This window comes from Tigriopus californicus, chromosome 1, assembly GCF_007210705.1.
Source record: "Tigriopus californicus strain San Diego chromosome 1, Tcal_SD_v2.1, whole genome shotgun sequence".
NCBI lineage: Eukaryota > Metazoa > Arthropoda > Copepoda > Harpacticoida > Harpacticidae > Tigriopus > Tigriopus californicus.
Window position 1 is genome coordinate 941979 of NC_081440.1, and position 14864 is coordinate 956842.

At 40.8% G+C, this 14864-nt stretch overlaps 1 protein-coding gene across 1 annotated transcript in view; it reads right to left on the reverse strand.

Annotated features, from left to right (window-relative positions):
* Positions 1 to 10512, reverse strand: part of LOC131878435 (segmentation protein cap'n'collar-like) — a 26710-nt gene extending 16198 nt beyond the window's left edge. Inside the window, exons 1-2 of the mRNA XM_059224423.1 lie at positions 8210 to 10512; positions 1539 to 1587 (exon numbers count right to left, since the gene is read on the reverse strand). Coding sequence (XP_059080406.1) covers positions 1539 to 1574 — 36 coding nt within the window. The 5' untranslated portion in view covers positions 1575 to 1587; positions 8210 to 10512. The remainder of the gene's footprint in view (positions 1 to 1538; positions 1588 to 8209) is intronic.
* Positions 10513 to 14864: the final 4352 nt, after the last annotated feature.

The following is a 14864-nucleotide window of genomic DNA, read 5'->3' on the forward strand; positions in this document are numbered from 1 at the left end:
AATTTGGTCGAAAACTTGTCCAAGTCTGACTAACATCCTGCAACAGGATCAACGGCTACATATTAGGTGATATTTTCGTGGCTTGTCTGCTTCACCGCTTATCCGCTTGACCCTCTCAAGAAACCAATGAAATTCTGCGTCGATCGAAATTCTTAACTTAGATTGGTTGAAGAATAAGGCAAAGCGGTCAAGCGGTCAAGCGGTCAAGGGGATAAGCCACGAAAATGTCTGCTATTGCCTGAGAAATTTGTGTGAAGTAAATTGTTCAATGATGGAGACCGAGAAAGAAGAGAGGAGGGCTTCATTGTTCGAATTAAGGGGATTCTCAAGGGCTTGAAGTTGGTCTCAAAACGCGGATTAAACCCCTAGAGTCGCTACTACTGATCCGAAAACCTAGGTTAGAGCAACGCTCCTGAATGCTTTTGAAAACGTTCAGCATTAAATATTTTTCGTACTTCCTCTGAATACTGTACCGTCTCTACCTTTCTAGCCTCTCCCAATACGAGAGCTCTCTCATACCTTCAATGTTCGTGGTAAAACATCTTTTTTACCTGTCCGACTTTTTGCAAACCTGTTGGTCTATTTGGAACCCAAATTGGGGAAATATATTGAAGATGTGGCTTAACAATCGACTTGTATGAATTTTTAGCAAAACTATGCAAAATGAAACAAATTCGCTGAATTTTCAAAGAAAAAAAATTCAAATCAAGATTACATTATGTCAGGCAAGAAGAAGCGAATTTCGAGATTTTTGCCAAAAAAAAAAACTTACTTTCTAGATCTAAGATTTTTTGTCTAGATCTGGTCACCCTGTACGGATGCGATCCTTCGATAAGCGATCATCTCTTTTTGAGTCTTCTCGGGTGGTCTACAACCAGATGGACCAAAACTGGCCAAATAACCCTATGTTTCGATTACGAAATAATGAATAATAAGGTGCAGCAAGCTACTAACTAAGGGTAAGCTAGAAAAAGATCAAGACAGAATATTTTACACAAAAAGTCAAGATCAAAAAGTGATTGAAAGGATGGACGTTTATCATTCAGGTCAATTCCATTGACCTGATTCTTGATTTGAGTGGTTCGACGATCACTCAAGCAAGAGTTAAGAAACCATGTCCAAATCTCCCTTAAAAACATTTCACCGTCAACTACAAGTCTAATTCAATCATGGGGAGTGTTTGGTATGTATGCTCCTTCTTGAGACCAAGGACTATACATATCTCCGATCGGTAAAGTGATCGTTCCAATCAGTCAGACAGCAAAATAGAATCATTCACTGACCAGGAGCCTATTTTTCACCAGCCTTTTAAAGTCCACGTTAGTCGAAGGCATTTTATAACCAAGCTAGCCTGAGCCGGAAACATCAGAGAGGTAGTTCAATAGGTAGGTTGCGCGAATGACCAAACACTTCTTTCGTCCGTCCGGTTGAAACATGATGGTGTTGGTGTTCCTGTGCTCCGAGAAATCATTTCCGAAGTAAAGAACTTCGTAATAGATTTTCCCTAATTCAGATTCGTCACTTCAAGATGGTCTTACCTGAAGGGATCGATCTTGGTGAGCTGCTCTGAGCATGATTCATGAGTATCTGAAAAAAATATGCAGATTGTGTTATTCTCGGTTAAGATGCTATATGTTGACATGTCGTTGATCTCTCTCCATCTAAAAATTTCTTCCATTTTCGTACAAGACCGTCTAATGGGCGATAAGTTCTTGAAATCAGCCACGGACATCTAAAGAAAGAGGTCTTTTAGAAATCCATGAATCAAACGATTGATGACGAGCCAACCTCTTATTTGCTGCAATTCAGTCAACATCCAGACTATGCTTGTTAAGGATTTAGTTCTTCAAACAATATATCGTCTTCTGTCAAAATATATTTTTTCTGGTCCTTTTTCTGAACCATTATAGGTCATGTTAGAACTGAATAGAATGATGAGTTTGATGACATATCAAAACCATTTGAAGCGTAACAAACTTGCTGTCAAGACTTTCATAAAACAAAATCAAAATCAAAATCGTTCTCTAGTTGCCACAATGTTTCACAACATATTTCTTCAAAATCTAAAGATGTTCAATAGAGAAAAATAACCTAAATAACCTCAAAACACCAACATCTTGTTCCAGAAATCTGACTAGATTATTGATTAATTGAAGTTGATCATTGTCATAAAGCATGAAACATCCATAGAATGTCCAAATCTTGAGACTTTTATCTAGAAGAAAAAAACATTTCATTGGGTTGAAATCAATCTGAAAATGGCAAACCACTCTATAACCCTGATTAAAGAGATAGTTTGCTTGTTCGTGCTTACTTGTTTGAAGACATGCTCAAGCAATCCCTTACTCTTCTCTTTAAATAAAAGAAAGTTTTAAAAAAAAGAAAACGGGCGTTATGTTGGAGTTTAGCAAATGGAGCCTTTTGTCGGACTCGAATTCGGACTCAGCGAGTCCAGCAAAAAGTTAGAAAATCAAAGGACTCGCACGTGTCCGACTTTTGACGGACTCACCCCAGGAGTGCTTTGATTTTGTGAGTTAAGAAAATGCGAAGATGTTTTGGGGCATTTCTCTCGAAACTTGATAACCATAGCGTTCAACTTTTGCACGAAAATATGTTTTCATTGTTGTTGTTTAGTAACTAAAGTTGAGAATAAGTCCACGCTTTTTTAATGTAACGAGCGTTTTTTAAACAAAAGTTGCATCAGGGAAAACAAATTATGCACGAGCTTGTGTACACCACTTATTGATCTATAAGGTGGTTTAAATGGACGGAAATGGAACAATCAACACTTAACTTGTGGATTTGTTTCTCCTTCCATTAAGCATTCAATAGTGTGCTCTCGATTTGAAAGCAATTTAGACTTGCAAGAATAAATCAAAAGACATTTCAAGTTATCACAATAAATTTCAGAACTTGTCGAGAACTAATGTCAGAAGTGCACCTTATTGAAAGATGGTTTTTTCGCCAAATTTGGCGGAAAACCGGACAAAAATCATTTTCATTTGTATCCAATGCAGTTAAGAGATACTATCATCTTTTTTGATTATTTCAATATTCTACTTGCAACATGAGTTACATAGAAATATTGCAAATTTTTTCATCATTTTTCAAGTACCAAAGTGGAGATAGAGCAAAATGGGAGATCTTCAAGGAGTGCATGCATTTCCCGACCTGCTCAAGGGCAAGAAAAGCTATCCCATTGGTCTCTTTGAATTCGAAGCTAATTATTTTCTGCCGTTCACCTTGAACTTAACTTATATCATGGGGTTGGAGAAGCACTGATGGATTATTTATCGGTGTCGAATTACTTACCCGCCGATCATTTCAGCGACAACCAATATTAAGAAGTAAGTCATTTGACCGAGAGTAAAAGCGATATCAAATTATGTAGGTACATGTTTGAAAGCTTGCATGGCCTTTGCGCCAATGCAGAAGTCTGTCAAACACCTCAACAACCCATAACTCACGACATAAAATCAATTCGTTGGATAACAAACTCTTAAACGCGAAATCCCTTGTTAAATTTGAAAAGTGGTCTTAATCGCTTTTTTCAAATCAACCCTACACCCATTTGGCAAACTCAAATCCCAGGTTGGACCAACTTAATTTCTAACATGTCGTGAGTTAGTAAGAAGGAATCATTCTCCCAACAATGGTTTGATGAAGCAACTAAAGCCTTATTTAATTGTACAAATGGCGGAGTTCCTAACTATTACATGTCGGTGGCCGCCCGACATGAACATGAACATGAACATGAACATGAAGTTATTCAAAAGAAGGACTCCAAATTAATAAGGATGGTTCCAGATAGTTTGAATCAAATCATCACAGATTTCAGGCCCATAAAATGGCGTTCCAATAACGACAATTGTCTCGTTCACGTCTAGCCGTAAAGTAATTGAAGTGCAGTGACCGATTGGTTCCTCGCCCTCTCCCATGCGACGAGTCCAACAATCGAGGATTGTTACCCTAAGAATGAAAAATTTAGCTCCATCATGTCCGTCCAGTGAGTGTGTGTGCGTGCGTTTGCCGTCTCATTCTTGGATTCCGCCGCCGTCGATCGTGGACTGGCACAGATTGTTTGAGCCCGTGGTCACAGAGGTCCTTCGATATAACTTCACGAGTCGTCATATTGACTGCGAAATCCGTTGACTGGACATTTTTTGATTGATTTTGAGACGCCCGAGTGGTAATGGACCGAATCGTTGCGCTTCGACCAACCCCCGCCATCCTCATCTTGAACCACTTTTTCAGGCCCTGCTTCTTGGCACAATCAATCTTTACCCGGGGTCTAGACGTTTTTTTTCCGTTTCCACTTCAAAGATCATTTGGCCATTTTCAAAAACTTGACGCTAGTCCAAGTTTGAGTAGGCACACAGATGCTGGTGGGTTGGCTGTTGCGTTTTTTCTCTTTCATGGAGCTTTTTTCCAGATCGAGGTAAATGAAGTCAAGGACCCATACTGCGCGAGACACTATTGACAAATATGAGTAATGATACGTTTTTGCTCTGCTCCCCATGCGCTTTTGAAGTCTTGAGCGAGTCCATGATCGACCATCGTCCAACGTTCAACGTGGTCGGAGCTCGCTCAGCAATGCCTGGCTATAGAAGATTGTTTGATGGGGTGAGGAAGAAACCCGAGTGACCTGGACGGAGCAGCAAATCGAGAAGCTCCCCATATCCTCCCTCACCCGGGGGTCAGACCACTCAGGCTCGTTTAATGGCGATGACTGAACCTGATAGGTTGACCGAGTTTTCAGGGGAGCTAGGCAGGCAGCATTGCATGTATGTTGCATGCACGAATGTTTGGTGGCATTTTTCCGGCAAATATGGCCAAAACCATTGAAAGTAAGAGTGCTACAAATCCTGGTCAATGGTTGGACAAACATCGACAAACATTTCTGCTGAGCTCAGGGAATAATAAGGCACACATAATCAACTATGGAACCTGCGTCATCACGCCAATTCTGGGCTTTTTTCAAACTATGGTCCAAATCATGTGAGAGCCAGTTACGCGATATTTACGTTGAAACAAATAAAGTGAAGTTTCAAGTGTTGTGAACACATTATTGATCATCTATGGATTCTATGGTGGTTAGACCCGTTTGATTTACAATACCACGAGCCTCAAGAGATATGGGCGGCCAAGTAAAGGAAACATTTTGTTTCTCCTGAAGCATTCATTTTATCCCAAATTAACCCCGAATACCATCAAACGATCTAGTCAAATAAATGAGCTTGGGCAAATATGGGGCCCAAAATCGTGCCTTGTGAACTCAGGATGGGAAGTCAAAGTTGTGTTGTATTGACCGCCATAAAATTCAAATCTTCAGCTTCTTAAGCCTTTGACTATTTAACTCCAGAACGTCCTAAAAACAAATGTAATAGTGACTTGCCTTTAATTACTCGATCTTAGTTCATTTTTTTACATATATATTTTGAAAAAGGAATTACAACTTGGTCCAACCCAAAGAAGGGTCAATTTTTGGGGGCAAGCCCCATACAAGTCCGCTAATACACACTTCTACCAAAAGGAATTAATTATTTGTTAACTAATTCAAAGCTCCCACCAAAAGCCATTCAATGGAGAAAGAGTGTAGACGAAATCTTATTTACAAAAATCGTTGGTTCTAAATTGCATTCTCCTTAAGCGACTGATTTTACCAGTTTAAGCAAGGAATATAGAGTTAGTTAAGATGAATAGAAACAAGACTAATCTGGGCACAGAGGGCGCTTGATACGCCCTACTATCTAACACTCAAGGTGAGATAACAGAACGTTTCAGCTTCTAATGCAAAGTATATTTGGCTTTTTACATAAGCCAATTGCAATAATGAATGCAACCTCTTGAACGCCACATGGCAATAGCGTCTGAAATTCAAGACGCCAACTTTAAAACGTTCATGGCAAAGTTAAAAAGTTTCCGCTTTGGTCAAATTTTCCAACACAACTTCCTTCGTCTCAAAATTAGTGTTATGGCGTTGACACTTGGTCATGCCTAATATTTGTCTCCGTTTTCCTTTTCACCAGCCAAAATATGGGCGTTTAATTTCAGACGTCATTCGTGTTCCAGAGCTGACAAATTCGAATCATTTGTTGCTCAAAAGAGTAGAATCCCTTGTGAATGTAGTTTGTGATTAGATGATAGTTCATCAATGATAAACAGTTTCGACTTTTGAAACTGAAAATGATTGTTTCATAGCAGAGCATGGCGAATAAAGATAAAATATTAGGTACTATTGGTTCGAAAGGTCAATTGCAAAACGAATGTGGCAACCGAATTTGACCTCTTCAGTTTAATTAGCATTGTAACTTTTTAATTCTGTTGATTTTACAAAGCAACACGCTTTCAATGGCTTTCGTGAGAAAACCTGCTTATAGTAGTTTTTTGTTCAAGTGACAAAAATTGTCTGCGCGAAAAATTATCATTTAAAAGATGGTACAAAATGAATTCGTTTTCTTTCTCATCAAAACAAAAAAGAGTGAATTGATCGCAAATAACATTTTTGCTAATTTTTGCCCCAAAAAACAACAAAAAGGTGAAAAACTGGGTTTGGAGGAATCACCCGAAATCCCAATCCAGCCCTAGTGATAAACCTTCATTTGTAAACAATGTTTTTGAACGGAATAATAACTAATGTTAATATGTTTTGATTAACCTACTGTTGGTGGATCAGACATCATAAAAATAAAGATTTAAATAAGTATCATAAGTTTTCCTTCCTGAACTGCTGATTAAATTCCGCTAAAAATAAGAAATCTGAAATTGATGCAAAAGGTAGAAAAAGGATTTTTTAAAAATTGAAATAAGTATAGGGTAAAACTTTCTTTGTTTGGTTTGGTTATCAAATGGATCCTAGTGATAGTGACAGGGTCTCGTTCGGTTTCTTCTCAAGACCCCAAGACCTTGCTTAGAATTTCCAAGTTTTTTTTGTGAGTTTTATGCCATTTTTTGTTATTGTCCTACAGAGGTTTTAATTTGCCGTTTCTCTTTTAATTGAATTTTTTCCAGATATCTGTTTGACCGATAACATCCACAAATAGATTCACAAGAGTTCACATTTTCCCCTCAGGCCTGCACATGTGTAAGTGTCATATGAGATTTGTAGCCAGTTGTTAGAAAATCTTTTTTTTGGGAGCGTATGGGTGGTCAGTTTTACAAGAGCTTGATAGGAAACCTATTGAAAATATTATGAACTACATTTTAGCGCTTGAATCCAAATCCAGTTTTGGCTCAAAGAACTTTGAGTCCACTTACATTGGATCTCTATTTTCCGTTGGTTAATGATGTGTTTTTTGTAACTTGAATCCTTTTACGACGCAGAAGACGATCGAAAACCCATGTCTTCATGATGAAAAAGCGTGGAGACTTTAATGCCAGGTAGAGACCAAACATTTAAATGGGATGCATCACTACCACTTGGGTAATGGATTGCTTTTTACTTTGGACGCAATCCTTGTTCTCAGATAATCTAGTTTTGATGAAGACACAATGGTGGCCATTTCTTAGTAGACTCCGCCGAGCTTTCGAATAGCGCTTGAATGGACACAAAGAAATTGGCCGATTTGAATTTGATTCTTCTCCAGTTCCTCGTTTGACACAAAGGAGCTTGAAAGAATGCCTCCATCAACTAATCTATAGTACCACATATCCCTCAATGAATATGGCCTGGTGATCAGAGGTGTCAGTACATTAGCTCTCTCTCTCTACATTCATCGGTGTTCTTTGTTAAAGGAAACTCATAAAATAAAAACTGTTTTAAATCCAACTGACTAAAAGATACTATGCCTGATAGAACACACTCTACTAGTAATACATTGCATTTCAAAAACGGTCCTGGTTCAAGCAAAATATATCGCACTAATCCAACGGATGAGGCTGATAACGGCCAGTTATATCGTGGCCGATACAATTAGACTACAGATGGAAGAAGATCTGCTTACAACACATCCGAGCGATCAGAAGACGATTTTTTGAAATGTCATGCTGATCAATAGTTTTTTTTTCAGGGAAACAGCTTCGCTTCACTCCCAAGCCTATTACTGTATGTACTACATGAGCCTCCATAGAGTCGAGCCCTTGCCCACTGGTCTAGTACGCACTTGAACACGAAATTCGGAAGGGATGGGGAAAGTAAAATATTGCGATGGTTCACATTCATTCAAGGGGAAATTCAAGACCTAAATCATTAGGCGATTGGAATGATTACCTTTGGCTGAGGTGTCGAATATTCTGTAGTAAAAAGTAGATCACACTGGCTGGTGTTGTTCACTACCACCGATCAGTTATGGAGCACTCACTCACACATACACAAGGTCGACTTTTCTCAAGGAAGGCCGAAGGTTCGAGGAAGTGAATAAGTGATTAGAGAACAGACAGGCTGTTGGTGTTTGCCTTGAATTGGAGTGATGTCGTGATTCGTTTGTGGGTTGTCTTCAATTGTCACTCACATTGGCTCGACGAGAATGTTGTCAGGCCCACAAAGTGGTTAAATTAGACTCGAACTCGGCGTTGACGGTCATTGTTTTGAGGGCGTTGAATTTCCAGGAGATTTCCTTGCCACCGACTAAATGGAGGCGGAATAATTTATTTCAACTCCAATTCCATTGGGATTGGCATCCACTGAACTGAACTAGGGTTCGTATGAGGAGCCCAGCATCCATATGTTGGCCACCTCCAACCACTGGAGCACAACCAAGACAACGACGACACTGAATTGAACCCCTTCAGCGGTGGTCAGGTGGGCGAATGGTGGAATATTTTCATTCGTCAGAAGTCTCTGGGCCGAACTTCATCTCTCACACTGTTGCTTCTATGCTTCTGGCCTCCAGTCCTGTCTCTGTGAATGAGTGAAGGAGAGAAAGAGAGAAAGAGAGAGAGAGAGAGAGTTTGCCGAGATGAATTGGGATGGTGGCATAAAAAAAGGGTTCCTCATCTCACATCTTCCGCACAAACACAGGCACACACGAACCCTCATTCCCTCACCCACTCACTCACTCACTTATTTAGATGGTCGGTCGGTCGGTCGGCCGGTCGATCGGTCGCTGATTGCGTGTGTGGCTATTTGTGGAGGACTTAACCGTGCCGACGATCGACCGACGACCAACTTGGTTGGCTCGTTGGTTCGTTGGTTGGTTAGTTTGCCGTTTCTTCTTCGTCTTCTTGTGGCAATCTTGAATCTCCGAGATCTCGTCGAGCACTTCACTTTGACAAGGTATTCACAAGAACAGACCAAGATCAGAGGAGAGGGTTCATCCGAAAGCTGATGCTGACTATCACAACCAGAGCGCCTCCTTCACTCCTTTCATAAGTAGTATGAAGAAGCCGAAAAAAAAGTCTCTCGTTCCCTCTCGCTCTGAGTGAGGATGTCTCTCTCGCTCTCTCTGGTCGCTTGAACTGAGATACTCGAAGGATCTTTGAGAGATTTGAGTTTTTTCCTCCATACGCACTCGGTGTCTCAGTGTTGGTGAGTGAGAGAGGTGCTGGATGTGATGATGAGGCTCCACCTTTCGGAGATGGCTGTTTGGGTCGGAGGAGGAGGAGCAGGATCGCCGTCATTGGTCTGTCTCTCAGAGTGATAAAGTAGCTGTCGAGCATGTCGGCGGCAGCCATCGGGCTCGCACTCACATGTATACTGTATATATAGCAGACTAGATCCAAGGGGCCCTCTGTGGCGGGCCACTCTAGGAACGCATCATTATATGGTGCTGGTGGTGCTGGTGGTAGTAGCAGTAGCAGCACTGCTACTACTATTGCTAGTACTACTACGAACTGTAATGTTAACCAACGCTCATTGTACAATATGTAAGCTCGTGCAAGTGCCCCCTTTTTTCCGTGACGTGCCCCAGAACCCCCAAAATGTTGAATAGCGCCCCTTTGATGGCTGCTGATTGCGCTCCTCATGAACCCCATGAGGACGATCTCGTAGTTCAGTTCGTGGTAGCGTGGAGGGAAACTGAAAATCCTTTTTTGGTCCAGTTTGATGAGCGGAGGGACCTCCTCCTTCTCCTCGTTCTGTTCTTCGTCGTCTACGATACGTACTGCTCTGTTCTTATTCCTCGTCTGAACTAGATGACTCGTTGGACGGACGGACATGGGTTTTCAGGGAGTAATATCCGCTCTGAGGACATCATTTCCCTCACCCAAAGGATCGTTACAATTGCTCCATGGGGGATAAAGAGGCTGTTCGTTTTGGGAAAGAGGGGGCTCCTTTGTCTTGTTTTTTTTTCTTTTTCATTTCTGGAAGCCTTTTCGGCTCCCGGGGCCACGACGGTGGTGAATGAAGTTCCTTCTGAGGAAGTCGTGCTTGAAAAATCATTTAAGTTGGCAAATGTTGGGGATCCCTGACTGAGCGAGCTGGAGCGATTGTGTGTTGTATGAGAACGATCGACGTCATAAACCTAGAGAGGTATTGCTGTACTAGTTCTGCCACTACCAACGCCACAACAATCCATACATGGTATATAATATGAGCCGCAAGTACGAGTCGACTGTACGTATAGGTAGTAGTGGTAGCCAGCAAGTCAACCAGCAAGCATCGTGCATGGCTCCATCAGTCCCTTGCGTCGTCGATGTCGTCCTCCTCCTTCTCCTCCTCCTGGGATTCAGTAGAGATCTTTGGGAGGAAAATTTACAAAAGAAAACCATTAGTATCATAATCTGGCAGAAGTTGTCAGTAGGTAGTGGGAGCCTGTCTGGCGAAGACTCCTGCTGGTGAATTCATTGATCTTCTGTTTCACGGCAAGGCCCCACTGGGGCCCCCAAATTGCGCTATCCATTTCCAATTTACCATTCCAAAACAGTTTTCCCCCACCACACTTTCCAATGCAAAGTATTCAGAACCTAGACAGCGCCAAGAAATCCGTTCGAACTCTACCAGATCTTGGGCCAAGGTGGTCGACTTTTCAAACGCGAAATGAACGCTTTTCGCCATGATTGCGAGAAAACTGGGGCCAATTGCTCCTCCCCGATTGTCAATGGCGTGTCCTCAGTCACAAGTTAGTGCGGTAGTGCCTGGCTGTTACTGTTGTTGTGTCATTATTATTATCATTACTATCATCATCGTCGTTGTTGCCGATCGCCTTGTTCTTGTTCTGTCTATCTTTTCCTCCTCCTTAAACACAGTGCAATTATGAGAAGAGTTTCTGCACGGTCATTGTATTTGCTCAACCATTGGAAAAATCTAAAGCACACTCACTCACTCACTCACTGGCGTAAACTCCCTAACACACACCACCGTGCAGTACTGTAAGCTCACACGCTAACGAGTAAAACCACTGGACATCTACGTTGAACATCCCCCACAATTGAAAGATAATAACGCACTTCATTCCGAATATGGTCATGAAAACTTGGCTAATTATCACCTTAGGTAGGGGAGGGTGTTCCATATTTAGGGCCTGGAAGGGGTAGCCAAAGTTTAAAAAAAACATCCAGGTGATCTTATCTGGGCATTTTTTGCAAAAAGGGCATCAGGATCTTCATCTGATAGTTGTCAAATATATTTGAAAGGCGGCACATTACCAAACAATGTGGAGCCACGATAACATCTATGGCGTGCCAACTTTGGCCAGACCCATGATCAGACCTTTTGGAGACGAACTCAAGCCAAGCAAGCAGGTAAGCAAGCAAGCAAGCAAACACATTGGTCGATTGGGGCATGGCGCCAAATGAATGCTGGTGGTCACCATGCCATGAACCGAATTTAGTTCGTTAACAGACGATCGTTTTAATTGAATGAATGAATGAATATGTAAGCGAATAAAGGATGCGTTGGGATGGTTGATTGGCCGATACAACATGGACGGCCTTTCCATACATCCAATGGCAACACAGAATTGGGTATAATTGTGAATTGAATCAAAGGGAAGAGGGCGAGAAAGAGAGAGATGTGAATTCTTTTCACGACTACTGTCGAAGTTCGGTCGGACACAATCGACGTCCATAGCCATGAACGGATAGACGAGGGTGTAGATGGATGGATGGATGTACTGCACCTTTGGCCGACTAACCCGTTAATGGTTGGATCCTCAAGCGACATTGGCTACACTGGAGGTTTTCACATGTCCCATGCAAAAGCGGTTGGTTGGACCATGTACCGACATCTAAATTGATCGGAGCAGGGAGACTCGAAAAACGGAACCATTGGTGTAGCTGTGACGATGGTTCAATACTATGAAGTTGGATGCTGGACGATTGCTTGGTTAGCTTACGATGAGGTTCTTCAGTTTGACGCAGAGTGAAGCATCCTTTTTGGATAGCGAGGAAGAGGCTTTATCCAAAACATGACTTGCAAATTTGTACCACCACCACCATCATCATCATCAGGGCCAGCACCAAAATGTTCAACAACGACAGCGACAGCACAACCACCACAACCAGCAGCAACACTTCTGTAACAGTGGGCACTACTTCTATTTCTACTTGTTCTCCTCGTCCTACTCTAACAACGACCACGACTCGGGATCAGATCACACTGCTATGTATTGCAATTGCAGCAGCAGCAGCAGCAGCAACAACAACAACAACAACAACAACAGTAACAACAACAGCGGGAACTTTGTCCGTACGATTGTAGAACACAAAACCATGGATGGAGATAAGAATAAAGTGTCGGGTTGGAACAGCTTGAACACTCGCAGACCTTTCAGACCAATTCGATCGAGTATCAGGAATATCCAAGCTTCAAAATACATACCTACAGTAGATCAAATTGGGATTGAGACTAAACACTTTACATTTGTAATAAGTCATACCATTAATGATGATGTATTTCTTACGTTCCAAATGAACAATCGGTTGTTTTTTCTCCATTATCTTGTGAAGTGATCATTGCAAAATAGAAAGGCAAAAATATTCCTTATACACTACCAATTGGTAGCGTCAAAGTATCAAGCAATCGAAAATGAGGCATCGAGAGAAACACTGAAAGGAAATTGAAAAGAGAAAGCAAAAACAAAAAAGGTGCTAATATCTGTGCTCCATTGGACATATGCTTCCTTCATGGTTTGGTATGATGTTGCTCAATGTATTGAGAAGAAGTATAATAACTTGATTGAACTGTTTAGGTTTTGCAATTTTGACACACTTAAGGGTTGCGAATTCGAGGTGAATTACGCTTCAAAATACATACCTAAAAATGGAAAAGTCTAATAAAGCAAAATATACAGAGCTAACAACGGGAGAGAAAATAGAATTTAGGAAAAAAAGAACTTGAAATGAGCAGATAAATCTCTTCGTAAAATAGCCTTAGTTAATATAGATATGCAGAGCTCTTCAGATTCGGCAGCACTTAAAACATTTACTAGTGTCAAACTTATGCCCGAGATCAATAAGTGGACCTCAAAACAAGTTCCCTTGTCGCAAAAAATGTGTTTACAGTTACAGTAAATAGGAATACAATATACGCTAATACGCTTCAAAAACTGCATCTTAGATCAAATTTGAACTTAACATGTTCCGATTATATCTTAAGTCAATTGCCAAAAATGTATTAAGCTTTTTCAATACCCAAAACACAAATCAAAATTGTTAGATTTTTTGAAACATACAGAAAAGGCTAAAACGAGTTTATAATATCACCCTGCCACATCTTGAATATACTTAACCTATCTGGGCTTTGGTCAGCTCAAGAGGTTTGCAAAAAGATCGAGGAAGCCCAAGCCGTGTTACCAGAAACATTGCAGGAATGAAAGAGCTCTTGTATTGGGAGAAATCAGGTAGTTCGGAATGCGAAATATTCAGAGAAGTTATGAAAGGTACTTGATACTGTACATTTTCAAAAGCATCCATGAGCTTTGTCCCAACCCAGGATTTAGGGTCAATTCTAGAGTCCGTAAAAGCTTTGCGTTTTGAGAGCACCTTCAAGCCCTCGAGAATCCAGGCTAGCTTTAAAAGTCAACTTCTCTTCTTTCTCGGGCTCCTTCAATGTTTCATTTGCTTCCCACAAATGTTCGCCAGGAATATGTAGGTGTTGATCTGGTACCAAGATTTGAATCAGACGAGGACAAGTTTTTGGATCAACCCTTCATTTAAGGGCTGGCTAATAAGATCCAACAACTCTAATTCGTGAGTGGATCAGATATTACATAAATCTAAATGTAAATAAAATGATATTTAACAAATTTCCATTAATGTCCAATAAAAAAGTCTCCATTACGTAGAAAATTAACATCACAAAACGTTACAAATTTGAAAATTAAGCTTTCAGATGTATATTTCAAATTCATTACTAGGTAGTTAGTACAGCCAACATTGATTATTACTTCACCCTCGGGCATGACCGCAGGTTCGCCAATTTAAGTAAGCTGTTTGAAGCAGCAACTCATGCTGTAATCTAATATACTGTATTTATTGTGAGATTGCTTCTCATTGGAAAGGTATTATTCTACAAGTACTCAACATACGCCAACATTGCAATCCTATGCTATTCTGGTTTTCATACTTAATATATACATACCATACGTTTTATCTTTCCGATCTCATACCTTTTATATCAGGACCATGGATTCCATGGCTCCCCCTGGCGACCCGTCTTTCCTATTCGTTTGCTACCTTTAAAAAAAACTGTTTGAATCGGGAGCAAAAAAATCTGTTTTCTTGCCGTGGTTTATTTCTGTTTTCTACGTCATGAATCACTATTTTTTCCGCATGCGTACTTACATGTTTTTTCTTTTCTGTTTGGACTTTTAAGAAGAAAGGATGGTCAATTTTACATCCTGAATAAGCTTTAACTGACATTACATCTTGGCATTTGATCAAACACTGAATCAGAAATTGTAACCGCTCTGCTCAGTCAAAAGCGGAAGTCGTCAAGGATGGAGTTAACCACGAGAAAAGGGGAAAGTAGCAATGGTGCGTTTTTG